The sequence below is a fragment of the Sarcophilus harrisii genome, chromosome 4, assembly GCF_902635505.1.
Source record: "Sarcophilus harrisii chromosome 4, mSarHar1.11, whole genome shotgun sequence".
NCBI classification, from domain to species: Eukaryota; Metazoa; Chordata; class Mammalia; order Dasyuromorphia; family Dasyuridae; genus Sarcophilus; species Sarcophilus harrisii.
In genome coordinates this window covers 411058452-411085623 of record NC_045429.1, presented here as the reverse complement: position 1 = coordinate 411085623, position 27172 = coordinate 411058452, and the positions used below count along the sequence as shown (strand labels likewise).

The 27172-nt window shown below is 40.6% G+C and overlaps 1 protein-coding gene across 4 annotated transcripts in view; it reads left to right on the top strand.

The window, feature by feature from the left end:
• The window catches only part of SORT1 (sortilin 1), a 70496-nt gene extending 45000 nt beyond the window's left edge, over positions 1 to 25496 (top strand). The window contains exons 7-20 of one of the 4 annotated variants that reach the window (XM_031967216.1): positions 4313 to 4362; positions 6522 to 6649; positions 8684 to 8828; positions 9357 to 9512; positions 12299 to 12405; positions 13742 to 13844; positions 14165 to 14333; positions 14994 to 15184; positions 16500 to 16689; positions 17938 to 18054; positions 18524 to 18632; positions 20258 to 20364; positions 20771 to 20894; positions 21113 to 25496. In XM_031967216.1, coding sequence (XP_031823076.1) covers positions 4313 to 4362; positions 6522 to 6649; positions 8684 to 8828; positions 9357 to 9512; positions 12299 to 12405; positions 13742 to 13844; positions 14165 to 14333; positions 14994 to 15184; positions 16500 to 16689; positions 17938 to 18054; positions 18524 to 18632; positions 20258 to 20364; positions 20771 to 20894; positions 21113 to 21127 — 1711 coding nt within the window. In that variant the 3' untranslated portion in view covers positions 21128 to 25496. Of the gene's footprint in view, positions 1 to 4312; positions 4363 to 6518; positions 6650 to 8683; positions 8829 to 9356; positions 9513 to 12298; positions 12406 to 13741; positions 13845 to 14164; positions 14334 to 14993; positions 15185 to 16499; positions 16690 to 17937; positions 18055 to 18523; positions 18645 to 20257; positions 20365 to 20770; positions 20895 to 21112 lie in introns of all 4 variants that reach the window. The other 3 variants (XM_031967213.1, XM_031967214.1, XM_031967212.1) reach the window with 3 other exon arrangements.
• Positions 25497 to 27172: the final 1676 nt, after the last annotated feature.

Here is a 27172-nt window from a genome sequence, read left to right as displayed (position 1 = left end):
TCAGCTCTTAAGATTTTCTGGCAGGAGAGCCTTTCAGGATCTTGCTAAAATTGTTTATACCCAATTCTTCTAAATTTAGCTATCAGATTTCCCAACCTCCATTAGATTAGAAGGGAATAAACTATGAGGGACAAGTATACTGAAAATGTAAGAATTGTTATATAACTTGAAACAGGAAAAAGCAAGTACAGGAACTCAAAGTATAGCAATCAGGGGTCATATAGTATCAGGGTGAACAGTTTTATACAACTCAGTAGCCAGTAAAACCATCAGTGTTTCTACAATATTGATACAAGAATTGAATATGTCAAGAAAAGATATTTTCTGTTTGTTAATTGGAAGACAAGGATATATATTAATACCTTTTAGTGAGATTTTGATTAAACAATACTAAAAACAAAAGAAGACTTTGGTATGAACTTCAGTGATTGGAAAATATTTTTACAGACCATCAAATTCCTTTATAGTGCTGGATAAGAATTAGTATATGTACACTCTTCTTATTCTCATGATATTACCCTACCCTAGTTCAAAATAATTTTTAAAATTAAAAGTTGTAGATATTTTTAAAAGCAGCTAAATAATGAGGAAAGAGATTATCCCTTCAAGATAAATCAGATGCTAGCACACTTGCTCTTTTCTAATCTTTAAAATCAAAGTGCTTTGTGTTAAAAATAAATAAAATCCATTAAATCTTATATCCAATGCAAGGATTTGTCTCTTGTAATTATTTCTAACTTCAGTAATCCAATGCCTACACTGATGATAGCTACTTGCTAACTTCTTATGGCAATGTCTTGGGTTTGTTTGGTTAGTTAGTTTTGTCTTATTACAAAATGGACCCAAGCAACAAATACAAATAAATAGAATATGGAGTATAATCATAAAATTCAAACAACATTTTGATCAAAATAGAAAATGTATTTAACAAACACTTTGAACACCCCCACCACTAGTTTGCTTTTTGACCTTTCTTGCATATTTAAAAAGCTTTATTGCTATTTCTGTATGGTCATGGTAAATGTATGTGTTCTCCTTCCTTCCTGGTTTTGTTTAATTTTGTATCTTTCCTAATTTTTACAATCTCCTTCATATTTGTTACTTCTTATGAATTTGTGATATTTGAAATCAACAGCTGTCCACTATCATCTATTGAATTATAAAAAGGAGGCCACCAAATTATAGATCCCTCAGGCACTGAAGTATCTCATTAATGTTGATTGGCCACAGTTTATTTAGCCATGTCCCAGTGCTTAGACTATTCTGGTTTCAGCTTTTCACTCTTTCCAGATAAAGTTGCTATGAATATTTTTTAATAGATAGGTGTTTTTTTTTCTTTTAATAACTTGATAATCATGTGGTCAGTTTTTGTATCTTGGGTTGCTCTGGCCACGATGCTTTTGCCATAAATCCGGCATCAATTTATAACCCTAACAAGATTGTAGTAACCCTTCTCACAATTGCTATTTTGTCAATTTAATGAATATAATATGGGATCTTACAGCTGTTTTAATTTACATTTCTGTGATTACTAGAGTTTGAAAAGTGTTTTTTAATATTTCCACATTCAAAGATTGCCCTTCAATCATTTTTTTCATTGGAGAATGGAACTGGTTTTTATTAATTTGTATCCTAATTAGTTCTTTAGAGTTAGGATGTCAAATATTTGTCAGCTATATTTGCCGCAGAAAAATTTTCTCTTAGTTTCTTGTCTTTTCATTTTCAAAACGTCCACATTTTATCAGTTCCATTTTTTTTTGTTATTGTTCAGTTGTTTTAGTCATGTCTGATTCTTGGTGACCCCTTTTAACATTTTCTTGGCAAAGATACTAGAGCAGTTTGCTATTTCCTTCTCCAGCTCATTTTACAGATGAGGAAACTGAAGCAAACAGAGTTGTTGAGGCTTACATGCCTAGTAGGGCTCCGAGTCAGGATTTGAACTCAGTTCTTCCTGACTCAAAACCCAGTGCTTTATCTACTGTACCATCTAGCTGCTCATGTCAGAACTTAGTAATTTAGTTTTGTCCACTAGAAATTATAGAGCTTTTATTCCCAAGCAGACAGGTTCAGATCTAATACCCTCTTTTCTATAAAGGTCTCTAAGTAGATAGCTAAATTTCAAGTCTGGTACCTGTAAGTTGAAACTCCAGGTAACTTGCAAAAACCTCAGATTAAAGTCACAATTGCATTACTTAATGAGAAATTCTACTTAATCTTTTAGCAAAAGATTTAAACACAGAAAAATTAAACCTTATACCTAAAATTATAATATTCAATAATTCAGAGTCCTTACTCAGTTGCCACCCTTAAAATGTTGGTAGCCCTTTACATGGGCTAGCTTTTGTTGAAATATGGTCATCAGTGTGTGCCTTTAGCCCAAACCTTTGTTTCAATGGACTATCTTAGAAAAACAGACTTTCTGTGCTCATAATTGGCATATGACTAATGCTGCTTTGCAAGGTATGGTGTTCACAGAACATCTGGGGATACATTTTGCATCTGATATTTTGCTATGTATTCTAATTTTTAATTCAAGCAAGCATGACCTTGCATGACATTTCCTCCAGATAATCTCAGTAGCTTCCCACACAGAGTACCTTACATAAAATTCAAGTACTATTTCAACACTCTGGCTAACTTCCACATTGCCCTAAATTTTCATCTTTCTGCTTAGATACATTGAGCTCATCTTCAGTGCTACTGATCTCCAGTATTTATATCCCCTAATCCTACCCTTTACAAAAGAAGAATCACTTGATCATGGATCTAGACCCCTTATAGATATGCTTGTTTCATACCTGGATCCTTTTGGAGGCCTAAGTATGTGTACAAGTGTATCTGGGGCATGACAAAGGGCACCAAGAGGCAGGCCCATGTTCAGGAAACTTGGTATACTTGAGAAGGGAATGTAGGAGGGTATGAAAGGAGGTGCCAGGCTCTGGAAATATAGAAACAAAAATGAAACAACTTTGCTCTTAAGAAGCTTACATTCTATCATATGGGCAAGGAAGGGTCTGTGGAACAGATAGTTTTGAACTGGTTTTTTGAGCGATAATAAGATTTTGATGCTTAGGAAAGGACATTTAAGGGAAGGGAACAGAATAAACAAACAAACAAAAAGATGCCAGCTATAGTGGGTTCATAAAATTTGACTACAAAAGATTTTCCTCGGGGGAAAAATAAGAAATAAAGCTGAATGGTACCTTTAAGTTATTAATATCTTGTTAAATATCCTTATTAATATTTATTTATTATTAATTTAGTAATATATTTAAGGTTCAAAAATAGAGGTTGCCCTGTATGTATAGTGGGTATTATGCTTGGAGTCTAGAAATCTAGATTCAGATTCCTCCTGTGTGTTTTCTGTATCACACTGGAACAAGTCACTTAATTTTTTTTTTTTTTTTTTTTTTTTTTGCTGAGGCAATTGGAGTTAAGTGGCTTGCCCAGGGTCACACAGCCAGTAAGTGTTAAGTGTTTGAGATCAAATTTGAACTCAGGTCCTTCAGGGCTGGTGCTGTTTCCACTGCACCAACTACCTGCCCCAAATCACTTAATTTTTATGTGCATCAGGCATCTCCCAAGGATTTATCTATTGCCTTGGTGAAAGGAGCCCCCCAGATGAATGAAATCATAGATCCTTTTTAAGATTTAAAAACATCGTGGATGTTTTTAACTCAGTTACCTGGAGTTTAACTTTAACTCATTTAACCTGAGTTCAATTCTGGCCTCAGACACTTAACACTTCCTAGCTGTGTGACCTTGGGCTAGTCATTTAACTCCAATTGCCTCAGGGGTAAAGAAGATTAAAAACCCTCTTCAAACTGTTATTTAACTGGCTTGATAGGTTGGGACCATTTTTGTTGGTCCCTGAATGAACTGGGAAGATGTATGGATCATATGATCCCAGATGTTGAGTTGGAAGAGACATGAGTACTTATTGATCCTTGTGTCATCGAGGAAACTGGGTTCTGGGAAGCAATTGATTCAGGTCACACAAGGAACAGGTCTCCAGACTAAGGCTCCAGCTCTCAATGTCCCCTGCTGTGTTTGACCTCTGATTTTAGAGTTGAAAAAATAAAGGTCTCTGGACCTTTAGAGAGTGATCCAGACTCTTGCACTTTACAGATGAGGAAACTGAAAACCTAAGAGGTTAATTGTCCCATGGGTGGAAAGGTTAGAGGAGCCAGGGAGGGAGGAGATGGCTGCAGGAGAACTGGGGCCTGGCAGACTTGCATTAGCTTATTTGTCAGAGAGACAACCTGGGTGGCAGATTTGAACTACAGATTTTTCTGTCTTTGCTTTGTTTTAGGGGATCACAGAACACCATCTTCTTCACTACCTATGTGAATGGCTCTTGCAGTAAGTATGTCTCATTTCTGGAAAGGCTGTCTCATTAGGATGCATACCATCAAGGACCCAGCCCCAGGGAAATGAGGGTCTCATCCAGGCTTTGGAACTAGTTGTGCTGCCTTAACTAAATCCCTCAGCTTACCTGGACCTTAGTTTCCTTATTAGTTAAATAATGGAGTTGGACTAGCCAATCTCTGATTCTGTGCCCAATGGAAACCATTTGGACCAGAGGAGATGGAACCTTTGAAGAGACTTTTAAGTCAATTCAACAGATTTGCATTTTTACATCCTAGGCCCCCAAAAGAAAGTTGTATTGGCCAGAAATCAAACCCAAGTTTCCCATGTTGCAGGCAGGAATTTTGCCACAAATTTATTGGTGTAAAACTAAGCTTAACATATTGGAAAGTCTTAAACCAAATTATGATATAGTTAAAATACTTTTTGCTGACATGTAGAGTAGGTAATTTTTTTGTTGTTTTTGGAAATGGTTAAGGCAAAAATTTGCTATTTTCTTTATTAATAAGAACAAATTGAATTAATTTGAAAGAGCATGTTTATGGTTTTGTCAGAACAAAGTTTCTTTTTAAAACATTTTGTTAAGTGTTTTTGTATGTTCATTTCCAAATATATCCCTTTCTCCTCCTCTATTCACAGAGCAATTCCATGTGACAAAGAATAAAAAAGAGATAGAAAAGCCAGACCAGCAGAACTAGCTATCCCCAATGACCAAATCTGATAATATAGACAGTGTTCCAAACCTGTAGGCCCTTCCCTGTGAGAGAAGGAAAGGAGGCAGCACATGTTTTCTTCCTCAGGACCACGATTGGTCCCTATCATTGGGCAGCGGTCCATTTTGTTGGCATTTTTCCATGTATATTGTTGCAGCCAAAGTGTGTCTGCTTCTTTTAGTTCTGTTGATTTTACTTTCTAAATATAAGTTCACTTCAAGCTTCCTACAAAGATTCTTCAGAATCTCATTGTTTATGTAGTCAATAAAGTTACATTTTGCCCATATTTTCTGGTGGAAGTGGAACCTTAGCGAATGTCTCTGGATGTGGGATCCCAGGATGGAAAGATGACCTTTGTAATTGTCTTGGAAAGGTCAGACCAACACTCAGCTTCACCAGCTTCAAGCTTTCCGCAGTCACTCCATCACTGACCATTCCACCTCTTGATGTCTCTGTCAGTCTGCTGGGTGGGAAGTGAAGCTTCAGAAAATGGTAGCCAGATTTTACTGCCCTAACTTTGAAGAAGAGGGTACTTTTTATTTTGTTGTATTTTCATTTTAAATGTTTTAAATATTTTTCTCTTTTTTTATATCACGTCACTTCCCAAAGGCACTTCCCCTTTAACCCTCTGCCACTATCTCTTATAGCAAATAATACAAACAAAACAAATCACATTGGTGATACCCGAACAGTGCCTCCTTCCACATACTCCCAATAAGAGGAGAAAGATGTACTTTGCCATCGGACCTCTAATTGAACAGGACCTTAATCCAAATTCTACCATCTTTCAATGTAGTTTTTCTTTGTGGGCATTAGTATAGTTTTCATGTTTATTGTTTTCCTGATTCTGCTTTATACAAGTCATCCCAAGTTCTTCCTAATTCTTCACATCCTTCATTTCATATGGTACAATAATACTCCACGTCATGAATATACTATAGTTTGTTCAGTCATTCTCTAACAGATAAGCTTCTCTTTTCCTTTGAGTCCCTTGTTACTTCAAATGACCCCTTAATCTATGGCTAATTAGTGGTATTACTGAGACGAAAAATTTGTATAGTATAGTAGAGTTTTTAGTATAGTTACAAATTGTTTTTCAGAAAGGGTGGACCAGTTCACAATTCCACCAATAGTGCATTATTTTGTGCAAAGTATACACGATATGTATGTACTTTTTTGTGACAAATATAAAACATTTGTTAATAAAAATAAGCACATGATATATAACCTCCCATATGATGGTATATCACATCAGCTTTGTGACTTTTTCAATTCTTGCTTATTCACAGTAGGCATTCTATAATTTACACATAAGCTCAGAGAAACCCAATGGCAATTATTTTGTACTGTACATTATTACCTGTAAAAAAGAATTCAAAATCACTTGAACCTGCATCATTTTGCAAAATTGTTAATTCACATTTTGTTTTCCTTAAGAAGCTGATCTTGGAGTATTGGAATTAAGAAGAACCTCTGATTTTGGCAAAAGCATCAAGACCATTGGAGTAAAAATCTATTCTTTTGGCTTGGGAGGACGATTCCTCTTTGCTTCAGTAATGGCTGAGAAGGTAGATCTTTTTTTTTTTTTTTCTACTTGAGTTTTGCCATATGAGGCAAAAAAAATGAGGATGATCTTAAAAATCTTTTCTGTTTAAGGTTCAGAGACTTATTTGTCCTATTTACATTCAGAGTCCTCCAAAAGGTTGAGAATCCAAAGAAAATCCTTTTAGAGTTTGTTTAATTCTTCCTAGACCCAAATACTTTCACTTTAATTACCACCAATTCAATTATGGTACTATTTTGCAATTTATAAACTCAGTATTCTTCAAATATGGATAGCTGAAAATAGCAGCTGTATAATCTGTCCATTCAATTTGTTGGCTACAAAAATAATTGTTGTTGTTGTTGCACTAACAGCATCTCTTTTTAAATCTCTAGATTCTATTTTCAAACTGGAATAAAACTTAGAGCAAGGTTCAAAATATTTCGACACCTGAGTATAAATTATTAACTCTTATCATTGAACTTGTTATTACTTGTCAACTAATAAAGCCCTATCCATATAAATGGTAGCTATTAAGATTTACAAAATGTTTTCCATATGTTAATTTACTTTATTTAACTAAAACTTACCTAAACTTTTCCTTTGCCCACTGATCTGCCTCAGGACTTATTCTTAGGTCCTATCTCCTTATAGCTCATAAATAATATTTGTTGCATTAATGAATGTCTACTCTAAGATCTTTATTGGAATATAGGTATTAATGACTTCTTAACCATCAAAGAGTATCCCTCCTGTTTGCTTTTAATTTCTTTTAATAGCTACTATAGTTAGGCTGCTTTTCTGAGCTTAGCAGAAGATACCATCAGAGTTGAACTTTTGAGAGCAGGTGAAGATTTCCAGAGGCGTAGGGGGCCAGGTTTTGCACTAAGCAGGATGAGGAAGGAGAGGAGAGGTGTTTGGGGAGGAATTTCAGAGTTGCCATTATAAATCATTTACAAGCAGATGATAAGATCTGAGGTGTGACTGTCTCTGCTGAGTTGAATCAATGTGTGTGTCAGTGAGGATTAAGGAAGCTGATGATTCAGTGTGCTGAAGTGACATTGACATGTATATTGAAATTCCCAACTAGATTTTTGGGGAAGAGAGGAAGATAGAACTTGAGAAAGGAGAAAGAATCTCCCTCTGGGCCATTATTGTAGGGAGGATCTTGGATAAGCTGTTGAAAATGGGCAGAGTGTATTCCAAGAAGGAAGGATTGAGTGTTGAAGGCAGGAGGAATGCTAGCAGTCTCATGAGAGAGTTAAAGCATGTTGCTCCTTCTGGCTTAGTGGGTTGGAGTTATGAGGAAAAGTATATGTGATAGCAGAGAGAGAAACCCGATGCCTCGTTTTCTTGAACACAGGGAAACCTGACCACCCCAGAAGGGGAAAGCAGTGTGAGAGGACATGGTCTAAGATAAAGAAAAGTGTGTTAACAATAAAATGGGAGTTAGTTAGAGAGGCCATAAGAAAGAAGGCAGAATATTGTGGGCAGGGGAAGCATTGCAAGAGAGGGATTTCATTCTGGGTTTCAGTTCCAAATCACAGGCATTAGAAGAAGAAGAAGGTGGATTAGGTGGATTACTATTGTTTGGTTGATAAAGAAGATCTTGAGACTGCTCTTAACTATCCTGAACATTCTGCTCTGGATGCTTTCCAGCTTGTCAGTGTCCTTCCTACAACATGGTGCCCCCAACTGAGCTCGGGGCTCCAGCTGTGGTCTGACCAGGGTCTGGTACAGCACAACACCCCTCCTCTTGTCATGGGCTGTGCCTGCCTTTGGGAACGCATTAGCATTTTTGTCTGCTATGTTATCCCGTTGACTTTTATTGAACTGCAGTTTACCAAAACTTCCAGATCTTTTCCCAAACATGAAACCAATGTTGGTGTGAGTTACTGTCTTACTCCTCATTTTTCAGATTACTGATTTTACCCCTGCAGGTCATTCATTGTTTATCTGAATGAATGGGAAATTGTTGACTTTATTGTCTGTGTGTGTATATGTGCCTGTGCATGTGATCGGAGTGGGGATTGAAGAATAAATGTTTCCCTTTTTGTAGGGTGCAACAAGAAGGATCCATGTTTCCACAGATGAAGGAGAGACATGGAGTATGGCTCAGCTACCTTCTGTGGGACAGGAACAGTTCTACTCTATTTTAGCAGCGAATGATGATATGGTATTCATGCATGTCGATGAACCTGGAGGTGAGCTCATGTTCATCGCATGTTCTTCAATATATTGCTATCTCTGTTCAAAGCCAAAGTTTTTCATAACTTTGCTGCAGAGTGTGTGGATTTGTGATCTGATTGGGAACTTCTTTGTGAAATATGATCTTAGAGAGGGCTGCCTGGGGCGCCTCTGGTCACATGGCTTGTTTGTAGCAGAACCAGGGCTTGAGCTTATTTTGTCTGAATTCTGAGACCAGCTGTCCGTGTCCTTCTCAGTGCTGTCTCTCAGCTTCGCGAGTGTCGATGGTTCTTTCCTACTCATCTTCCATCAAAGAAACGTGCTGGCTTCTCTTTTTAAAAACCACCTGGCCCCTGGCATGACGCTATGATGTTCATCTCTTTGGGAACACAGAGGCTTAGAAGGAAACTTCCTAACTCTAGTGCCGAGTGGTGCAGAGCCTTTTATATCCCAGCATCAGCAAGGGGAGGGCGTCTCCAGTGTTTACCAGCAGTGGCCTGTTTTCCCTGATAATCTCTCCTGAGAGCTGGTTCTGTTGGTTTCAGATACTGGATTTGGCACAATCTATATCTCAGATGATCGAGGCATTGTTTATTCCAAATCACTGGAGCGGCATCTTTATACTACGACAGGAGGGGACACAGACTTCACCAACGTGACTTCCCTTCGCGGAGTCTACATGACCAGCGTCCTCTCTGAAGGTCGGTTATCTGCCTGGGCGTACTCCTTGGGCACCTTGCTGTGTGAAGGAAAGGCCTAGCTTTGGGGCATGGACTCTCTAATCCCCTCAGTTCTAAAGAATCTTAGCTGATATGACAAGGCTCTGAAGGGTGAGGTCTTATCTTTAACTGGGGTTTATAAGTCTTTGCTCTCCCTATTGTTGCACCTGTGGGTACTCTGGACCTCTGTCTGAAGCAGGGTTTGCCTGGGAGGCTCAGGCAGGTGGGGAAGTGGGCAAAGCTGGACCCAAGGAAAAGATTTGTCCCTGACTGTCACATCGAGAGCCCGGGAGGGCTTAGGACGGAACCAGCCTGACTGATCCCACCACAGTCTTTTGGAAGATGACTGTGGGATGGAGGCGGGGGGATGGAGTAACTCCTCAGATTTTAAATCTCAAGTCTTTCAACATACAAATTTGTATATAGCAAAACTAAAAGCCAGGGAACTAAATCCGCTGTAATTTGTTAAGTTGTTTCAGCTGTGCCAACTTTTCATGACCCCATTTGGGGTTTTCTTGACAAAGATGCCGGAGTAGTTTACTGTTTCCTTCTCCAGTTCATTTGACAGACGGGGAAACTCAGGCAAACAGGATTAAGTGATTTGCCCAGGGTCACATAGCTGAGAACAGATTTGAACTTGGGAAGATGAGCCTTCCTGACTCTAGACCTGGTTCACCCTCTATTGCATCACTCTGCTACCCTTCAGCAGTTATTAGATACTACTTATCCAGAACAATGGTAGACACTCGGGGTACAGAGACAAAAATCAAATGAACCCTGTGCTTAAGGAGCTTAAATTGTATTGGCAGAAACAAATGTGCATATGGACAGTAATTTTGATTAGATGGCAGTAGCAGCTGGGGATTATGAAAAGCCCCATGTAGGAAGTGGATGGGGAGGGGGATTCTCAAAAGTGAAGGTGAGTAGAAGGAGTTCCCAATGCAGGGAGAGGCACAGAAATGGCTTGATGAGTTTGGGGGCCCCCAGTTGACTTGTCTGGCTGGAAGTTGGAGTACAAGAAGAAGAGGAATTTGAAATAAATGGCAAAGACATGCTGAAGTCAGCTTGTGGGATGCCATGAGAAGGAGTTTGCAGGTTATCCCAGAGGGATCAAGACCCACTGCAGTTTTTTTAATGTGGGAGTGACAGCCCTGTACTTTGTACCCCCCTCCATCCTCTGCCAATAGGGAAGAATGTGAATGGGGGATACCCAATGTGCTGTCAGGCTCAGTTAATGTATTTGTTTTCCTGAAGTATTCTCCCACCTCCTCCCCTTTTTAGTCTTTGTCCCAAAGAGATAGTCCCTGGGTAGGAAGAAAAGAAAGGAATATATTTGTGAATAAAGGTGTTGCCAAAAGAAAAGATATCAGTGAAAGTAGTAAGAAGAAAAAAAGGGAAATAATTGGCAAGTGTGTGTTTATAGGACAGATTGGCAAGGAAAGCCAGACCGCTGTAACCAGTGTTATATTAATCTTTGTAAAAGGCAAGAAGGCCAGATCTTAGGGCAGTGATTAGAAGAAAGGGGAACAGATGGAAGAGATACAGCAAAAAGAGAAAAGATTGGGCCACTGATTTGGATGGGAGGGATGGTAGGAAACGAAGAGCATTTGTGGCTCCGAGGTTCCTGTGTGACAGGGGCGGGGGAGCGGTTAGGGTAGCCACAGCAGGAATAGGGAGATCTCCTCATCCCCTCTCCTCCACTTGGCACACAAGGCCACCTTCCCCCGGCTTTCCTCATCTCTCCTCCCTGTGGGAAGCTTGTCTCAAGTTTTCCAGCCCCAGTCACACCCATTCCACTAAAGGCAGTTCTGGTGGTGGCCCCGGGTAGATTTCAGCAAGTCCTACCCTTGGCAGTGGCAGCTTTCACAGCCTCTCCTGCTTCTCCAGCCTTCTTTTCTCCTCTCCTTGAACTCTGCTCTTCCCATGCAACCTTGCTGCTCACTACCCTTTCACTGGCTTTTTCTCCATTGACTCACTCACTCTCTCCTTATTTCTCCTTCTTAAAATCCCTTTTTCCCTTTCTATATAAAGCCTTTTCCTGCTACCCAGACAGACTGCTTTCCTCCCCAAAAAAACAAATTACCTTCCATGTAGTCTGTGTATTTTGTATATGCTTATACCCTTTGTACATTGTTTCTTCAAGGAGAATATAAGCAAAGGGTCTCATTTTTTTTTCTTTATATCCTCAGTGTTTAGCTCAGTGTCTGGCACGCAGTAGGAACTTAGTGTATATTTATTGATTGATGAAAATAAAAAGCAAAATTTTGATAAGAGAGGATGAAAGGCAGAAGGAGGAGAAGACTGCAATTTGTTTAAATTTGTAAATTTGAAATAATAGCCCCAGGGAATCTTTAGAGCCCATTAAACTGCCACAGATCTGTTTGAATAAAGATCATAGTGGTTTTCCTGGATGATTTTACCTCGGAGACAAGCATGGAGAAAGGGCTGTATATCTCTTTGTTTATTCAGGTTAGGGTGGGGAGTAGAGGAAGATTTTCAGTTTAAGATCTATGGAGATCTTTTTACTCTGCCATTTTATTTCCTTTGGAAATTCATCATCCTGTAGTATTGAATGGTAATTCAATAATTAAAATAGAATTATGTTCACTTGCTAGTGAACATTTAATTAGTTAATATATATTGGGATTAGGTACTCCAAAAGTTAAGAAGCCTTCCATAAACTCTATTCTTTTTTAGAAGAAGAGCTATAAGATGAACAAATTTGGGTACTTGGGCTGTTCATACTAAGTGTCTTTTTCCCCAATCAGATAATTCTATCCAGTCCATGATTACTTTTGACCAAGGAGGAAGATGGAAGCTCCTGAGGAAGCCTGAAAACAGCAAGTGTGACTCAACTGCTAAAAATAAAGAAGAGGTTTGTTAAACTTTCTTTGCTGATCTCATCATACAGACTAGCAGAAGAAACTTGAGATCATTATTTTTGCTATCTAATTAATTAGGAGCCCCAATTTAATGAAATGAAATACTTTAGCTGATGAAGAATAGAAACTCTGAAGAATGACTAAAAGCATTTGCAGTTATTCATCTCAGAAGGAAAGTAGATGAAGGGTAACAATTTCTTCTATTGGTCCAGTTACAGTCTGTTCTTTTTTTGAGTCCAGCTCTTTCTTTTAAGTCTGTCTTATTTAAGGGTATAGATATGTTTAGTTGAGTCAGTAACAACATACGTTCTGTTCCTGTGACAAATGGACATGTGTTGGCAAACTAATGACAATGAAGTTTTAATATGAAAAGCTCAGATGTCTGTCAAAATACTTTAAGGTTCTGCAAAATGTAGGAATATTTTGTCAAGTAAGAATAGAATAAAAGTTGCTCCTCTCCTTCACCTTTGTAGCAGGGAAATCAATCAAATATTAAACACCTGCTGTGTACTTTCAAGAGCAGTAAATGGAAAAGACAGTTTTAGGAAAGAAATCTAGACGCCATCTATTCCCTGAGATCCCAAAAGTGGATACTTGGGTGTTGACAAGAAAGGAAGAGCCAAGCATCTGGTTTTTGATTCTGCAGATCTGAGTGAGGTCTTCTAAGACTTTATGAAATTTTCCTTCAAAAATTACCAGTTAAATGGTTTTTATTGGGGAATCACTAGAGTTTACTGCACAAGCAGTGAGATGGCCAGACGTTGCCTCAAAGATCACTCTTTCATCTGAGTAAAGACTTGGAGCAGGAGCCCCAGGTGATGAGAACCTGCACCAGGGAGTGGCAGGGTCGGGGAAAGCAGGGAACAGACACACATAAGAGATGAAAGTGGGATTGACAGGCCTGGAGAGCCTGAGAGCCTTGCTCCCCTGACGGGGGAAAGTTGATTCGTGTAGTTTGGACCTTTGTGGGTGGAAGGTGTTCTTGGGACATCCAGTCTGAGGTGTCCAGTAGACAGCTGGAGATGTGAGACTGGAGGTCAGGGAGGATGGACATGATGCCTGTGGTCTCATCACAGCTAAAAAGGGTCCCAGACCTTCAAGTCTCACATCACGCTGCTTCCTGGGAACTGCCTCAGGAGATTAATTATTTCCTGGTTCCATTATTGTTCTCACTTTGTGTATAGGCCCTAAAATGGCAAATTATATGCTTCTGAATGAGGGATATTTTATTGAAGGTAAAGTGAAATTCAAAGTTTTGTTGAAAAAAGCTATTGATACAGGATAATCCTTCAATCTCAACTGAAACCTCCTCTTCTGGTTTGTTTACAGTGCAGTCTCCACATCCATTCCTCCTACAGTATTTCCCAGAAACTGAATGTTCCAATGGCACCCCTGTCAGAGCCCAATGCTGTGGGCATAGTCATCGCTCATGGTAAGGAGGCAGCTACAGGTACTGCACTCAGCATTCTTCTAGGTTACTTTCTTCTTTGCATTTTCTTGAGAAATATAGCTCATAAGAGTGCTTTTCGCCATATTCTAGGGTGATATTTCACAAAAACAGTTTGTTGAGCACCTGGCCAGAGATCGCCGTGCTTTTCTACCTGTACCCACCTCTTAAATAGCCTACTGTTCTTTCTGGCCTTTCCCTTTCTGAGAAGAGATCAGACGAAATTCATTCAGAACTGCTGACAATAGGACCCTTTCTGTTCCTTGCCGGGCTGTGCTCACGCAAAGGGGTGGGTTGTATTGCAGGTAGTGTGGGAGATGCCATTTCCGTGATGATCCCGGACGTTTACATCACCGATGATGGGGGCTACTCCTGGACCAAGATGCTGGAGGGACCTCACTATTACACCATCCTGGATTCGGGGGGCTTGATCGTGGCCATTGAGCACAGCCGCCATCCTATCAATGTGATTAAGTATGCATGAGCTCCACTCCACTCACACTGTCCCCAGACAGGGAGGATATGGGGATGGTACCCAATCTGGAGGCGGGAGGGCACAGAAGGGCACAATCCGGCTAAGGTCAGACTTCAGAGCCTGCAGAACATCAGGGAGGGCTCCTCGAAGGCGCTTTCAGCATATCAACTCTGAATAAAAGTCATTGCTTGTCTTTTCTTCCTTGCTCCTTTCAGGAGTTTTTACCACTTTCCTCCACATCCTTACCCTTCTGCCTCAGGATGTTATGAAGCTATTCAGGCAATCTAAATTGAAAATAAATGTTCCAAGTGCTAAGTTATGATGAAATAATTTATATTTGTTTTTGGAGCCCATCTTTATCTTAGGCTGTGGCCACCTGCCCTCACTCTCCCTTTTTCATTAAGAGAATTTTTCTGGACCTTTTTTACTCTAACCTTCCTTGTAGAGGAATCACTGAATGAACCCCCTGTTCCTCTCCCATTAACTGTGGGCAAGAAAAGTGAAGTTGGCAGACAAACAAGCCTCTGCCCAGTTTAAACTGCTTCTCCCAATTTGGAGCCTGCCCACCTAAGGTGGCTCCTCAGTATCACCCATCTGTACTGGATTCTGTTGTTAACGTTCAGAACCTCCATTATAACTCTCAATTAATGTTTGTTTAGGTTCTCCACGGATGAAGGACAGTGCTGGAACAAATACTCATTTTCCAAAGAACCCATTTATTTCACTGGCCTTGCATCTGAGCCTGGAGCTAAGTCCATGAATATCAGCATTTGGGGTTTCACGGAATCTTTCTTGTCCCAGAAATGGGTCTCCTACACCATCGATTTTAAAGACATCCTTGTCAGGAACTGTGAGTGTTTTCTGTCTCTTCCCTGTCTAGTCAGCCCACCTGGCCAGGGGAGGGAGTAAGGGTGGGGAGGAACAAGTAACTAGTAGGGGCTAACCTTTGAGGAGAAAGAAGTTACCTGAGTCTCCAAGCAGTGTTTTCTCAAAACCAAAATGGAAAAAAGTTTCAGAGTTAATTGTTAGCATGTCAGAAGAAATTGCTGCTTTGCCTTGTGAGCTTTTCAGAAGTTTGTGTGATTGTCATAGTTAGATGTGTGAAAAGAACTTCTGAACATTTCAGTCATTTTCATAGAGAGCTTTGATTTAGTTGCTCTGTCCACAGGACGGACTTCAGGACAGGAGCTTGGCGGGCTTGAAGCTTCCTAATTTGGGAACATATTTAGATCAGCCTCCAAGGGTTGCATCTTCAGGCAAGTGTCCCAGCAGGTGACAGGAGGGCTTCAAGAATGAACCGGATTGTTAAGTGATGTGGATTGTTGGCAGAGGATGAGACAGCTTATTTGATAGCTGGTAGTCGAGGAGGATTATCAGATTCTAAGCCTGACCATTGATAAGAGATTTTCTTATTCAGTCTCTCAGAATCCGAGGTCAGTGATTACATAGAGGCCCAAGAGTCTAGTTTGATTGTTGCTTAAAGATTGATTTAGCATCCATGAGTAATCATTCTGCTCTAAATTCATTAAATAGACTGTGGGAGGTGACTTAGAAGCTTTTCCTAGAATAGATAGCTAAAATGTGACCATCCTACAAAAGCATTTAAGTTAAATTGGTGCTAGATTAGCAGTTTCATGTACAAGATGATCACACTAACCTAACCCACTGTTATCAGGACATGGCTTTTGGAGTTTTTGTTCTAGTAGTGACCACAGATTATTCTGAGCCTTGGATTGTCTCTTCCCAATCCACAATCTGCAGCACACATTTGTAAAATGATTGGCCAAGGTTAGAGATGTGGACCATGAACATAGCCAAGCTCCTCCTCTGTACTCCTAACTCTTTCTGCTTGGAAGCTGACGTATACTAGGGTTGGACTCATAGTCTTTGCCTTATTTACACTTGGTTTTAACAACCAAATCGCCTGCCCCTGAAGTGAAAAGAGAATTAAGCCTGCACTCCAGGGGCTTAGCCCACATTGGGGGCACAGATATGGACAGTTGCAAATAAATGGAAATCTGGTGAAACAAATGGAGACTCCAAATTTTTCAAAGGGTTCTGCTTTCACCTCCTAAGAAAAGCTGAGTTTCCCCCGCTCCCCCTTCTGCTGCTCTACATCACAAGGTTATATCACTTCCTTCCCAACTCTTCTGTCCTTCCCTCAGGTGAAGAGAAGGACTATACCATCTGGCTGGCTCACTCTACAGACCCCGGAGACCATGATGATGGGTGTATCCTGGGCTACAAAGAGGAGTACCTCCGCCTGCGGAAGTCTTCGGTCTGTCACAATGGTCGAGACTACATGGTGACCAAACAGCCGTCCGTCTGCACCTGCACCCTAGAGGATTTTCTCTGGTAGACGTAGCCTTGTCTCTGTCCAGCCGGCCTTTCCCCTTTCTGGCATGCAAACCAAGGAGGGGTCACTTCCCTTTTGCTGCCTCTGATTTAACATATCTATTTGTATCTGAGAAAATGTAAATATTTTTCCAGTGTTTGTGTATCTTTCCCAAAGTGGGCAAGTTGCTATTTGTAGAGCAGATGCCTCATAGACACAGGAAATGGAGAGACAGAGGAAGTAAGATGTTTCCATCAACTGAGTGAGGTTGAGGCAGGGCCGCGAACTTCATTCAGTAATTCTAGCTTGGAAAAAGCGAAAAGAGAACAAAACCAAAAATCTGTAGAAAATACCAGGGAAAAATCCCTAGGAAAATGGGCCTGTGGCGCCTGAGCCTCAGAGGGAAGAGGTAGAGCCAGAGGTGATGGAAGCCTCCTACAAGATGAGGGCAGCATTACGGTAGCCCTGATGAAGCTCCCTGCCCTTCCAGGCTGTCACTGGGCTGGCATTTCTCTCCTTCCATGCAGGTGCCATTGACTGCATAGACTGATTTCTACTTAACTTGGAAATAGTTTCACTGTTTTCTTTTTCCATAGACTTACTTCTAAATACCACCCAGATAATTACCAAAGGGACTGGAGATTCATTTTTGTTGTTTTAATTAACAGTGCTAAAAATACTTTTTCTGAAATATTTTCTTGGAAATCTAAAAGTTCCAGCCATGCCATTGGAAGGAAAAGGTTTTTCCCCAAAAATGTGGTCATAGAAATGTGGAAAAACAGCCAACATTCTGCTTTAAAACCCCAGTGTGCCCTTAATGAAGATTTCCTGCTTAACTACTTGTTTCTTGTGTGTGGGTATTCCATCAGCCCATTATAATTCAGAATTGCCAGACTTAGTCCCTGTGTCCTTGTTGACCTTGTAAGAAATCTTGCCAGCTCACTTTGAGGTGTTTGGCTAAAGTAATGGTTGTTGCATCTTGGTGTCTCTCATATACGTTCCAATCATTTCTTCTAAAGAGGCTGAAAGTTTCCTTTTTGTTTTGTTTTTTAAAGGAAAAAAAAAACTTCCTAAGGGATTGCAGGTGTTTTCCCATATTCTTCTTCTAGAGAAACAGGAATAGGGTGTTGTTACTCTCTCTTGCTTCCGTTCCCCCTCCCCGTTAAAAAAAAAAAAACAAACAAAAACAAACAGCTGTTCCGTTGTTGACTGTTTATTCCTTTCCATAGAACTTTGGGTGGCTCTCTTATTTATTCTGTCCCTTACAGTGATTTTGGCTACTTTCGTCCAGAAAATGATTCCAAGTGTGTGGAACAACCCGAATTGAAGGGCCACGATCTCGAGTTCTGTCTATATGGAAGAGAAGAGCATTTGACAACAAAAGGGTAAAATGGATGCATCCAAAATAAATGATTTACATTTCAAAGTAGAAGGTACTAAGATTAAATCCATAATCTTAGTCTCATTTTACACCTGTTCTAACAGCCAAATGACCCACCCCTGAAGTGAAGAGCCCTTGTCATCCACACAACAGTTTCGAATTTTTTTAAAGCTCCCTAGTCCAGGAGAGACCTACATTCCTTTGGCTTTCTCTGGTACTAGGTATTTTCCCCAGGGGAACATGTCTTTGGCGCAGACAGGTGAGCAAAGAACAGTCCAGGACTCTAGTTCTTCATGGGCTTCAAAGTGAGAAGTCCTAGCTAGGATGCTGCCGGGATGCTAAAATCAAAGGATTATATGAGACCTTAAAACTTTGGGGTGGCTGCTAAGGGTTTAACTTCCCCTGAATGAGTAAGAGCACCAGGAACACACTCTTCATTTCTTTCTGTCAGAGCTCCTCTTTGGAAATTTCAGGTACCGGAAAATTCCTGGAGACAAATGTCAAGGGGGGATGAGTCCAGACCGCCAGGAAAAAGACTTGAAAAAGAAGTGTACGAGCAGTTACTTGAGTCCAGACAAGCAGGTACCAATGGAGGTACTATCTCCTCCTTAGAAGGTCAGCCGTCCATTCATTGGGTTGGGAGTGATCTTTAACTGGGCATTCTGCCCAGCAACTAAACAGCTAGATTGCAAAACACATTGAATGTGTATTGCAGCAGGGTGTGGAGAAAGCATTAGAACTGAAAGCACAGAGATTAGTGAATTTATGGAACTCATTTGGGAAAAAGGAAGGCCCAAGAAGCTGGGGTCATAGAGGATCAAGTTACAAGGCAAAAGTTGCTGCTGAGGGGCTATGCATAGAATGAACTGATCTGGATTTAGGATCAACTTACAGGCCCCATTAGTTTAGAACTGTAAATTTTCAGAGAATTCTTTGACTGCAGATCGTGGAACAGTGAGAAGGATCAGGTAATATAAAACCGGACAAAGCAGTATGATAACTGAGAAGGCAGGGAAATGGGTGGTGGCGAGGGACAAGACTCCCATCCACAGGGAAAACTTGTCCTTGAATCACCTAATGTGCAGATAGAAAATCAACCTTCCCAACCAGGTACTGAGATATTAAGAAGTTACAGAACAGCACACAGTGAGAGAAGATGAAATTGGTTCCTATGTAAGACATCACTGGTGTTCCTACTTCCCAAGTATAGAATCCTAGCCTCAATTCTGTAGTTGAACTCCCTCATTTTATCCATGAAGCAATATCAGGAAGTTAAAAAGTCTTGTCCAATGTTACATTGGTTGAAAATAATACCATTAATAATATCTGACATCTGTTTAACATGAGATAGGATAGGGAGACATTGCAGCTGTTTATTAGACTGGTGAGGCGCTAGCTCCCAATCTTGATGGTGGAGCCAGGATTCAGACTGGGGTCCTCAGCCTTGAGCTCTCCCCTGTGTCTACCCCAGTGAGACTCCAAGTGACACTCCGTTATGATGTAGTCCCAAGTCACACCTACTTCCATGGCATCGCTTCTTTGACTTCACCACTTTTTAATTTTTTTTTATTATAGCTTTTTATTTACAAGATGCATATGCATGGGTAGTTTTTCAGCATTGACAATTGCAAAACCTTCTGTTCCAACTTTTCCTCTCCTTCCCCCCACTCCCTCCCCTAGATGGCAGGTAGTTCAATACATGTTAAATATGTCAAAGTATACGCTAGTATACATATGCTGCACAAGAAAAATCAGACTTAGAAATTAGGTAAAAATAACCTGAGAAGGAAATCAAAAATGCAGGTGGACAAAACAGAGGGATAGGAAATGCTATGTTGTGATTCACACTCATTTCCCAGAGTTAATTAGCTGGGTGTAGCTGGTATTGAACTAATGGAACCGATCTGGTTCATCTCATTGTTGAAGAGAGCCATTCTAACTTCACCACTTGAGGCCACTGTGCCAACAATCGGAAGCTGAGAGGGATAGGTCTTATCTGGCTGCAGCTTGACCTAAGATATTATCGTCTTGCACGTTGCAGCTGCTAAGTCTGTGGGATAGTAGGGAATGTCTACATTCTTCAGCCCAGTTTTAGTAACTGGGAGCACACTTTACAAAAGGAAAGAGGGAGATGTGTCTCATTGTTTGAATCTGCTGAAGAATATTTGTGACTATTAAAAGCATGTGTATGTTTTCTGTTTACCAAGAAATCTTCATCAAATTCTACTCCAATTATCCTGGCCATCGTGGGATTGATGTTGATCACAATCATAGCTGGAGTTCTCATTGTAAAGAAATACGTCTGTGGGGGCAGGTAAGGACCGTGGAGCAAAGAAAAGATGCTGATTCAAATGGAAAAAAATAGCCAGAATATGGCTGATTGGCCATGAATAACCTGAGTGCATCCTTGAAATCAACACATGTAGAGGGATCGTGTTGAAGAATCACAGCCATTTAAATCTTTTTGTGATTTGTTCTGTTGAAGTATCAATCAAGAATTTGTTAAGCATGTATAGTGTTCCAGGCAGTGTGCTGGCCAGTGAGGATATGGAGATATAAGTGAAACTGTCAGCCTTCCGAGAGTTTACATTCTAAGCATCTGAAAAATAGGTACAAAATCAGTGATGGAGGTGGATTGTGTTCCCTCTATGTTTGACCCATGACTTAAGGAATCATGTCCCTACCTCAGCAGAACGTTGACAGGGATTTTCTATTCTCAGGTTTTTGGTGCATAGATATTCAATTCTACAGCAGCATGCAGAAGCAAATGGTGTCGATGGAGTAGATAGTTTGGACACAGTCTCCCACAACAATAAAAATACTTATCATGATGACTCGGATGAGGTAAGGCCATCTTTTGCTTATCTTTCTAATGGGGCCATGGGAGAAATGGGCTGAAAGAGAGACAGGGTGGCTACCAAAACACCAAACGTGGCTCTTTCTCTCCTGTTGAGCGTGATGGAATAAGCTACAAAGTACTTAGTAGTGTGGCAAGACTTAGTGAACCCAGAAATTGATGACTGCTCTCAAGACATGAAGTCTTGGTTTCTCTTTTTCCTCAGGACCTCCTAGAATAGTTGTCTGAAGGAGTTGGGACAGACAGGCTCAAGTGCTGGTGATGAATCTGCATTGCTTCTCATGATGCCTGTTTCTCTGATGTGTGGGGAACGTCTTTCCCAATATGAGGAACCCAGCTCCATTTTTTTTTTGCTGCTTCCATCCAGACCCAAAGGACCTTCACAACAGAAATGCAAGACGGGGATGGGAAACCCCTAAGACTCTTCAGGGTTCAATGCCTCTAAGAAAAGAAGTTCTTAAATAATTTCTTTTTATTTTAATTTGTCCTTCTGCTGAGTGTGGTAGGGATTTTCTTTTTTAAAAAAGGGAAATGAAATGGAGTTTGAAAGGAACGTTTCACTAATGCTATTATTGCTGTATTTTTACATGGTGCCTACCTCAGGGTAGCTGCCAGCTCTAGCATAAACTCTCACATTGTGCTCCATGCCGTCATTGAGCTTTTACACGAAGCAGCTGCAAGAATGAGGATGGAGGCTGCAGAGAATGACATGGGCCTAACAGGTTTTCTCCATCTGGGGACAAAGCTGATCCAAGAACAGCAGACACTAGCTCGGCACACAACTCCCCCCGGGATTTTACAGGGGCCATAGACCACAGTGGTTTTTATTTCCCCCATTTTCATCAGGCAATACCCTTATTTGTTGCTCTCCGAGTTAAAACTGAGCCATGAGCTTCTGAAGTACTAAATCAGGAAAACTTAAAAGGGAAATATTCTTAATTGGGGGGAGGGAGGGAATGGGATAGAAGGGGATATATTAGATTTAGAATCAAGTACAGAAGAAATTATTGTTCCTTTTGAAGCATTTGTCAGACATGCTTTGTATTATGTGTGTGCTAATGAATTTGCTGCAAAGTATGTATTTGATATGGTTGCTTGATTGGGTTAAATGATTTCTTCAAGAGCTAATTTTTTGAGTGAGCAGTGCAACCTCTGTAGGAGTAGGCATTGCTGTATTCCATTTCTTTCATTTTTGGCCCTTTGTACCTCACTGAACCAGTTGGTTGAATTATAAAAAAAAATCCTATTTTAGTTTCTTTTGAGTTGCTGTTTCTCCATCCATCAAGTTAGAACCAAGATTTTCAGACTTACAGGCTTTTAAAAAATGTATTTCTGGATTGCCCTCCTCATCTCCATTCCTTATTCTGCCAAGCAATTTGTTAGCTCAAAATTTTGGCTATACCCTTGCCCATCTGGAGCCTTGCTGCTTAGAAAACATCTTCCAATCTAGAGGACAGAAGCTTTATGATACATTTAAAATTTGGGAGGGTAGGGGAACTCTTCATTTTTTTTCCACAATAATGAATTATGGAATTGGGGGTGAATTTTTTTCTCATATAAAGAAAAGTTGCAAAAATATTTGCTGTACATGATACAGTATAATTAGTTCAGTTTATGTGTACTGTGCTGGTCACAGTTTCTCAATTTCCTCATTTTCTCCTTTAACCGTAATTTGGGATTTTTCTATCCTTAAAAACTGCTGATTTACTGCTAGGCCACAATTGTGGTAGGAAGTCGGTAAAGATTAAATGTGCCAAATTAACTTTTGTTGACATGCATGAACAGATGGCTAAATTCTTCATCATCAGCATGGATTAACAACAGCAGGGAAAAAGTAGGGAAGAAAAAATCCAGGAGACTTTGCAACTGCAGTAAAGTACATGAGTGAGGATTGCTTAGGAAGAAAATGAAACAGAAAGTTACCACTTTTTATAAAGGGAGCTAGGATATCTATGTTAAGGCTAGAGAGCACCAGGGTTTTTAGGTGAAAAGCGGTTTTTAAATAATTATCTCAAATTAAAATATTTTCAGCAATTCATCTTCCTTTTCTTAAAACTGATGCTCAGAAAACTTATTTATATTACATTCCCCTTCTCATTATATATTAAATTAAGAACTGGCACTATCTTCCTTTAAATGTAAATGTTAGAAAATAATATACAGAATAATAACATATAATGGAAAAGTTTTAATATTTTTATTAGACAGTAATACTGTCCATTTTTACATTTTCATATGCAAAGCACTTACGAAGACATTCACATATCAAAGTCTGCATTCCTAAAATATGTGTGCTCTTAGGATTATTCCCATTTTGCAGGTGATAAAATTGAGTCATAGAATAATTTGCTAACGATGACACTGCAGTTAGGGGCAGAACTTGTTGCTGTAGTCTTAAGATAACTTGGACATTTTACTTCACAAAGTCCTAGGCTGAACATTTGTTGTTTTATCTTTAGCTTCAAATGACTATGGGTCTCTAGAAAAGGACTTGATGGTAGTATTTCTTTTTGTGCCTGTGGAGAGAATATTCCAGTGATACATTATCATCCAATTTGTTTCTTTCGTTCTATTTTGCTAATTAGCCCAGTTGGTTAGAGAACAGCCTTAGTGAAAAGTAGGTCAAAGGTGCACTTCCCATATGTACTATTTAACTGCTCTTCTGCAGTTGCAGCTTCAAATCCCTTTCAATGCTTTTGGACAGATGTGGGATTCTTGTGCGGGAGAGAGTTGGTCCTGTAGTAGACTATTACTTATTACTTGTAGGACAAAAAGGAGCTTGAGATCTGTGACCACCTGCTGCGGGATCAGTAGTGCTATCTTTCTAGACCTTGTGGCAGCAGGAGTTGTGACTTCTGAAACTTTCATTAATGGCATTTGCTGAAGAGAAGCTGGAAGTATGTAGGACTGACCCCCAAGATCAACTGAGCCCTTTAATCTTGGTAGAGAAGTTGCTCTCCCCCCAAGAAGCATTTGCTTCAAGCAGTCATTTAGGCCGGTATATGGAGACAGGGGTGAGGTTCGGAGATTTTAGAAAAGATGTTGGAGGAGTGGAATCCCTTGAAAGGAGTTCTGGGAGCATTGTTGTCTTCCATCAGGTGGCCCCAGCTGGGCCCAGAAAATATTCTTGGTCAGCTGGAGTGTCGTGGGACTCTTCAATGTCGTTGATTTGCCTCCGGTCTCCCTCATCTTCCTAAGTTGGTCATTGACAGAGGTGAACTAGAGACTGTGTCAGTAAGAATGCTGCCCCATCCTGCTGTAGACACTAATCTGTACACCATGATTTGTCCTCTGGTAGCTTTGGGCTGGAGGTCCTAGAAAAAAGTACAGGAAGTCTCCAGGCTTTCCTTCTGGGCCTGAGGACAGGCGGGACTAGCCCAGCCCCAGTCCTTTGTCGCCCATACGGGGGGGAGAGGCCATCTCATGTCCTGAGAACCTGACATAGCAATAAATCGGGTTGTTTGAGCAGATCTCCTGAACACCAGCACCTCCCTTCTTCAGTCGAGCAAGTGAACACATGTGCTTCTTCTCTCAAACAGAACCAAAGTTAAGATTTGCTGCGTCTGTCAGCACTTACATGGCTTGCTGTCCCATCCTGCCATTGTCTCCCCAGTAGCCAGCCAGCTCCAGGAGCCCGCCCTGACCTAGGGAATTGATAGCCATACCTACAAGTGCTCCAGGGCTTTCTTCCCTGTGGAGGCAGGACTGTCATAACAGGATCTTCTTGATTTCTCTTGCTACAATGAAACTGTCAGAATTGAAATACTAACTTGGAATTATCCACAACTACTTTCTATGTTCATTCTTTTAAACTGGTACATTCTTAATGGTCCTTGTTTCTACATAGGTCATAAAGCTGATCTGTACCTTTTATATATTATACACACACGTGTGTCTATATATTTGTGTGTGTGTATACATATATATGGACACACACAAACATATAAAAACATGTATATTTTACATAATAGTGATTTATCAACATGCCCCAAGATTTTAATGAAACTTCCATCTTTGGTTTTTTTGTCTGGTAACATGAGCAGCTCCCTGGAAATTCAATCCACTTAGCTTCTTTGGAAACTCTAGGACGACTTTCCTATTGTCCTAGTGGACAGGAATGCTGAGGGTCTCCCTATGTCCGATGCCTGTGCCTGTTCCGTGTCTCTTCCCAAGCAAGTGGGGATGCCAGTGCTTCCCCAACTGAGAGGTAGCTGCTTTTCTACTAAGGTGTAAGGTAGTACTGGAGATGGTGTCGCTGCATGTACTCTCTTTTTTCCATTTTCTCTTCTCGGCACAGCCAATTGCATGTAGGGCAAATGATGTTCCAGTAACCCATGTCCGTTACACAATAAAGCCATCACATGTGCGCATGTGAGTGTGTGTGCGTATGCGCACACACACACACACACACCCCAAGCTCTTCCATATTTAGTATCTTCCAAGAAAGGGTCAAAAAGATTGAAATGAAACTCAAATTTCTTTAGCATTATGTAAATAAATCTGGATGTGTTTAACTTTGTACTGGTATTTTTCTGTATATTTGCAATATTTGGGTTAGAATAAAACAGAATGGACTTTGTGTTACCCGATCTATTGAGATGACTGGGCTACAGTTTGTTAAGATGGGTCACTTTTCTAGTTTTCTCATCCTTAAAAAATGAAAAAACTGGCAGCCAGAAGAGAGGCTACCTAAAAAATCAAATCAGTGCTATCTTAGATCTATCTTGGATATATGGGAATGGGCATTTTCGGGGATTCCCTGGTTCTGGCTGAGCAAAAGGAGCTTCCTTTAGCATTTTGTTGATATCGGCGCACTGGGCCTTCTCCCCAAGCATTCTGCTTCCAGATAATGCTCTCTCTTCCAAGGGATGAAATTACAGCCACTTCTTTCTTTAGTTAGATATAATTATTAGCTACACCTTGTGTATAGTGACTAATCTTGGCCAAATTGTAAGGTGAACATGAGAGGACAAGGGCCCTGGTGCTTCCACACCTTTCCCTACTCCTCCTGAGTTCTTTTGCCCAAAGGACCTCACTTTCACTTAAATGTGGGCCGAAGAACCAGCTAAGTTTGATTGACACATCCAAGAGTGTTGGCATTTTTATTGAAGTCCTTGAAGACAAAGTCCCTAAAGGTAGAATTCTGTATGATGGGGAAGATTTTTATGGCCACAAGCCCAGCCTTTAATATAAAGCACATTATGTCTGTATGTGACTGTCCTCTGGCCAGTTAACTGCACTGTCCAAGGATCACGGTGAGATTTCTGCCCATCACCCACCTACTTTTTCACATTTAAGGTATGGCTAACAAGGAAGACGACAGCGAGCGGAATCGTGCAGGAACAGAGAAGGCTTGGGACCGTGAAGAGTCTAAAGCCATTCTATTAGCAGATTTGCTGCTGGCAACTTTTATGGGCATCTAGAAGATGCTTCCATCTTGTAACTTCTTTAGATTCCCTCTGATGCTGGGGTTAAGGGATGGTAGAAAAAGCTTTGAGGTTTTAAATTCAGGGGTTTTATTATATAAACCAGTATTTTGTCCAAATCAAAATGTTGGAGGCACTGTTTAGCTAAGAAAAATTAATCCAGGGCAGCTTGTTGATGCAGTGGAGAGAGCACCAGCCCTGAAGTCAGGAGGACCTGAGTTCAAATCTGCCCTCAGATACTTAACACGTCCTAACTGTGTGACCTTGGGCAAGTCACTTAACCCAATTGTCTCAGGAAAAAAAAAAAAAGACTCCCCACCTCCCACCTGCTTTGACAGATAACCACAAGGAACAGGCCCTCCAAAGGAGACAAGAAGGGCCAAACTTTTATGACCACCAGGTGGTAGCAGCCGGGAAGGGCAGACCATCAGCCCCACATGCACTAGTTTGTCCTTGCGGCCTTGGTCTTGTTGGGGTGGGAGCTCGTATTTCAGAAAGTGGTTTCTGGGTTTTGTGTTCTGAAGGCCATGAGTGGTCACTGCTCTCCCTCGGGAGCTCGGACACTGTCAACGGAGGCCCTCATAGTCCTAATGCCCAATATGTGGCACTGCCTTCCAACCAACTCATCCCAGATACACTAGTTTGTTCTCAGCAGATGTGACAAATACCCAGCTCTAGTACATACACAGAACAAAAGGCACCCAGATGCCTGCCTAACACAGAGCCCATCCTGTCCAGTCTCAGGCCATATAGCAATTGGGACTGCATCTCAGCCAGTGTATTTATTGATGGAGAATGGGGGTAAAGATAGATCCTAGGGTAAAACAAGGGACTTACCT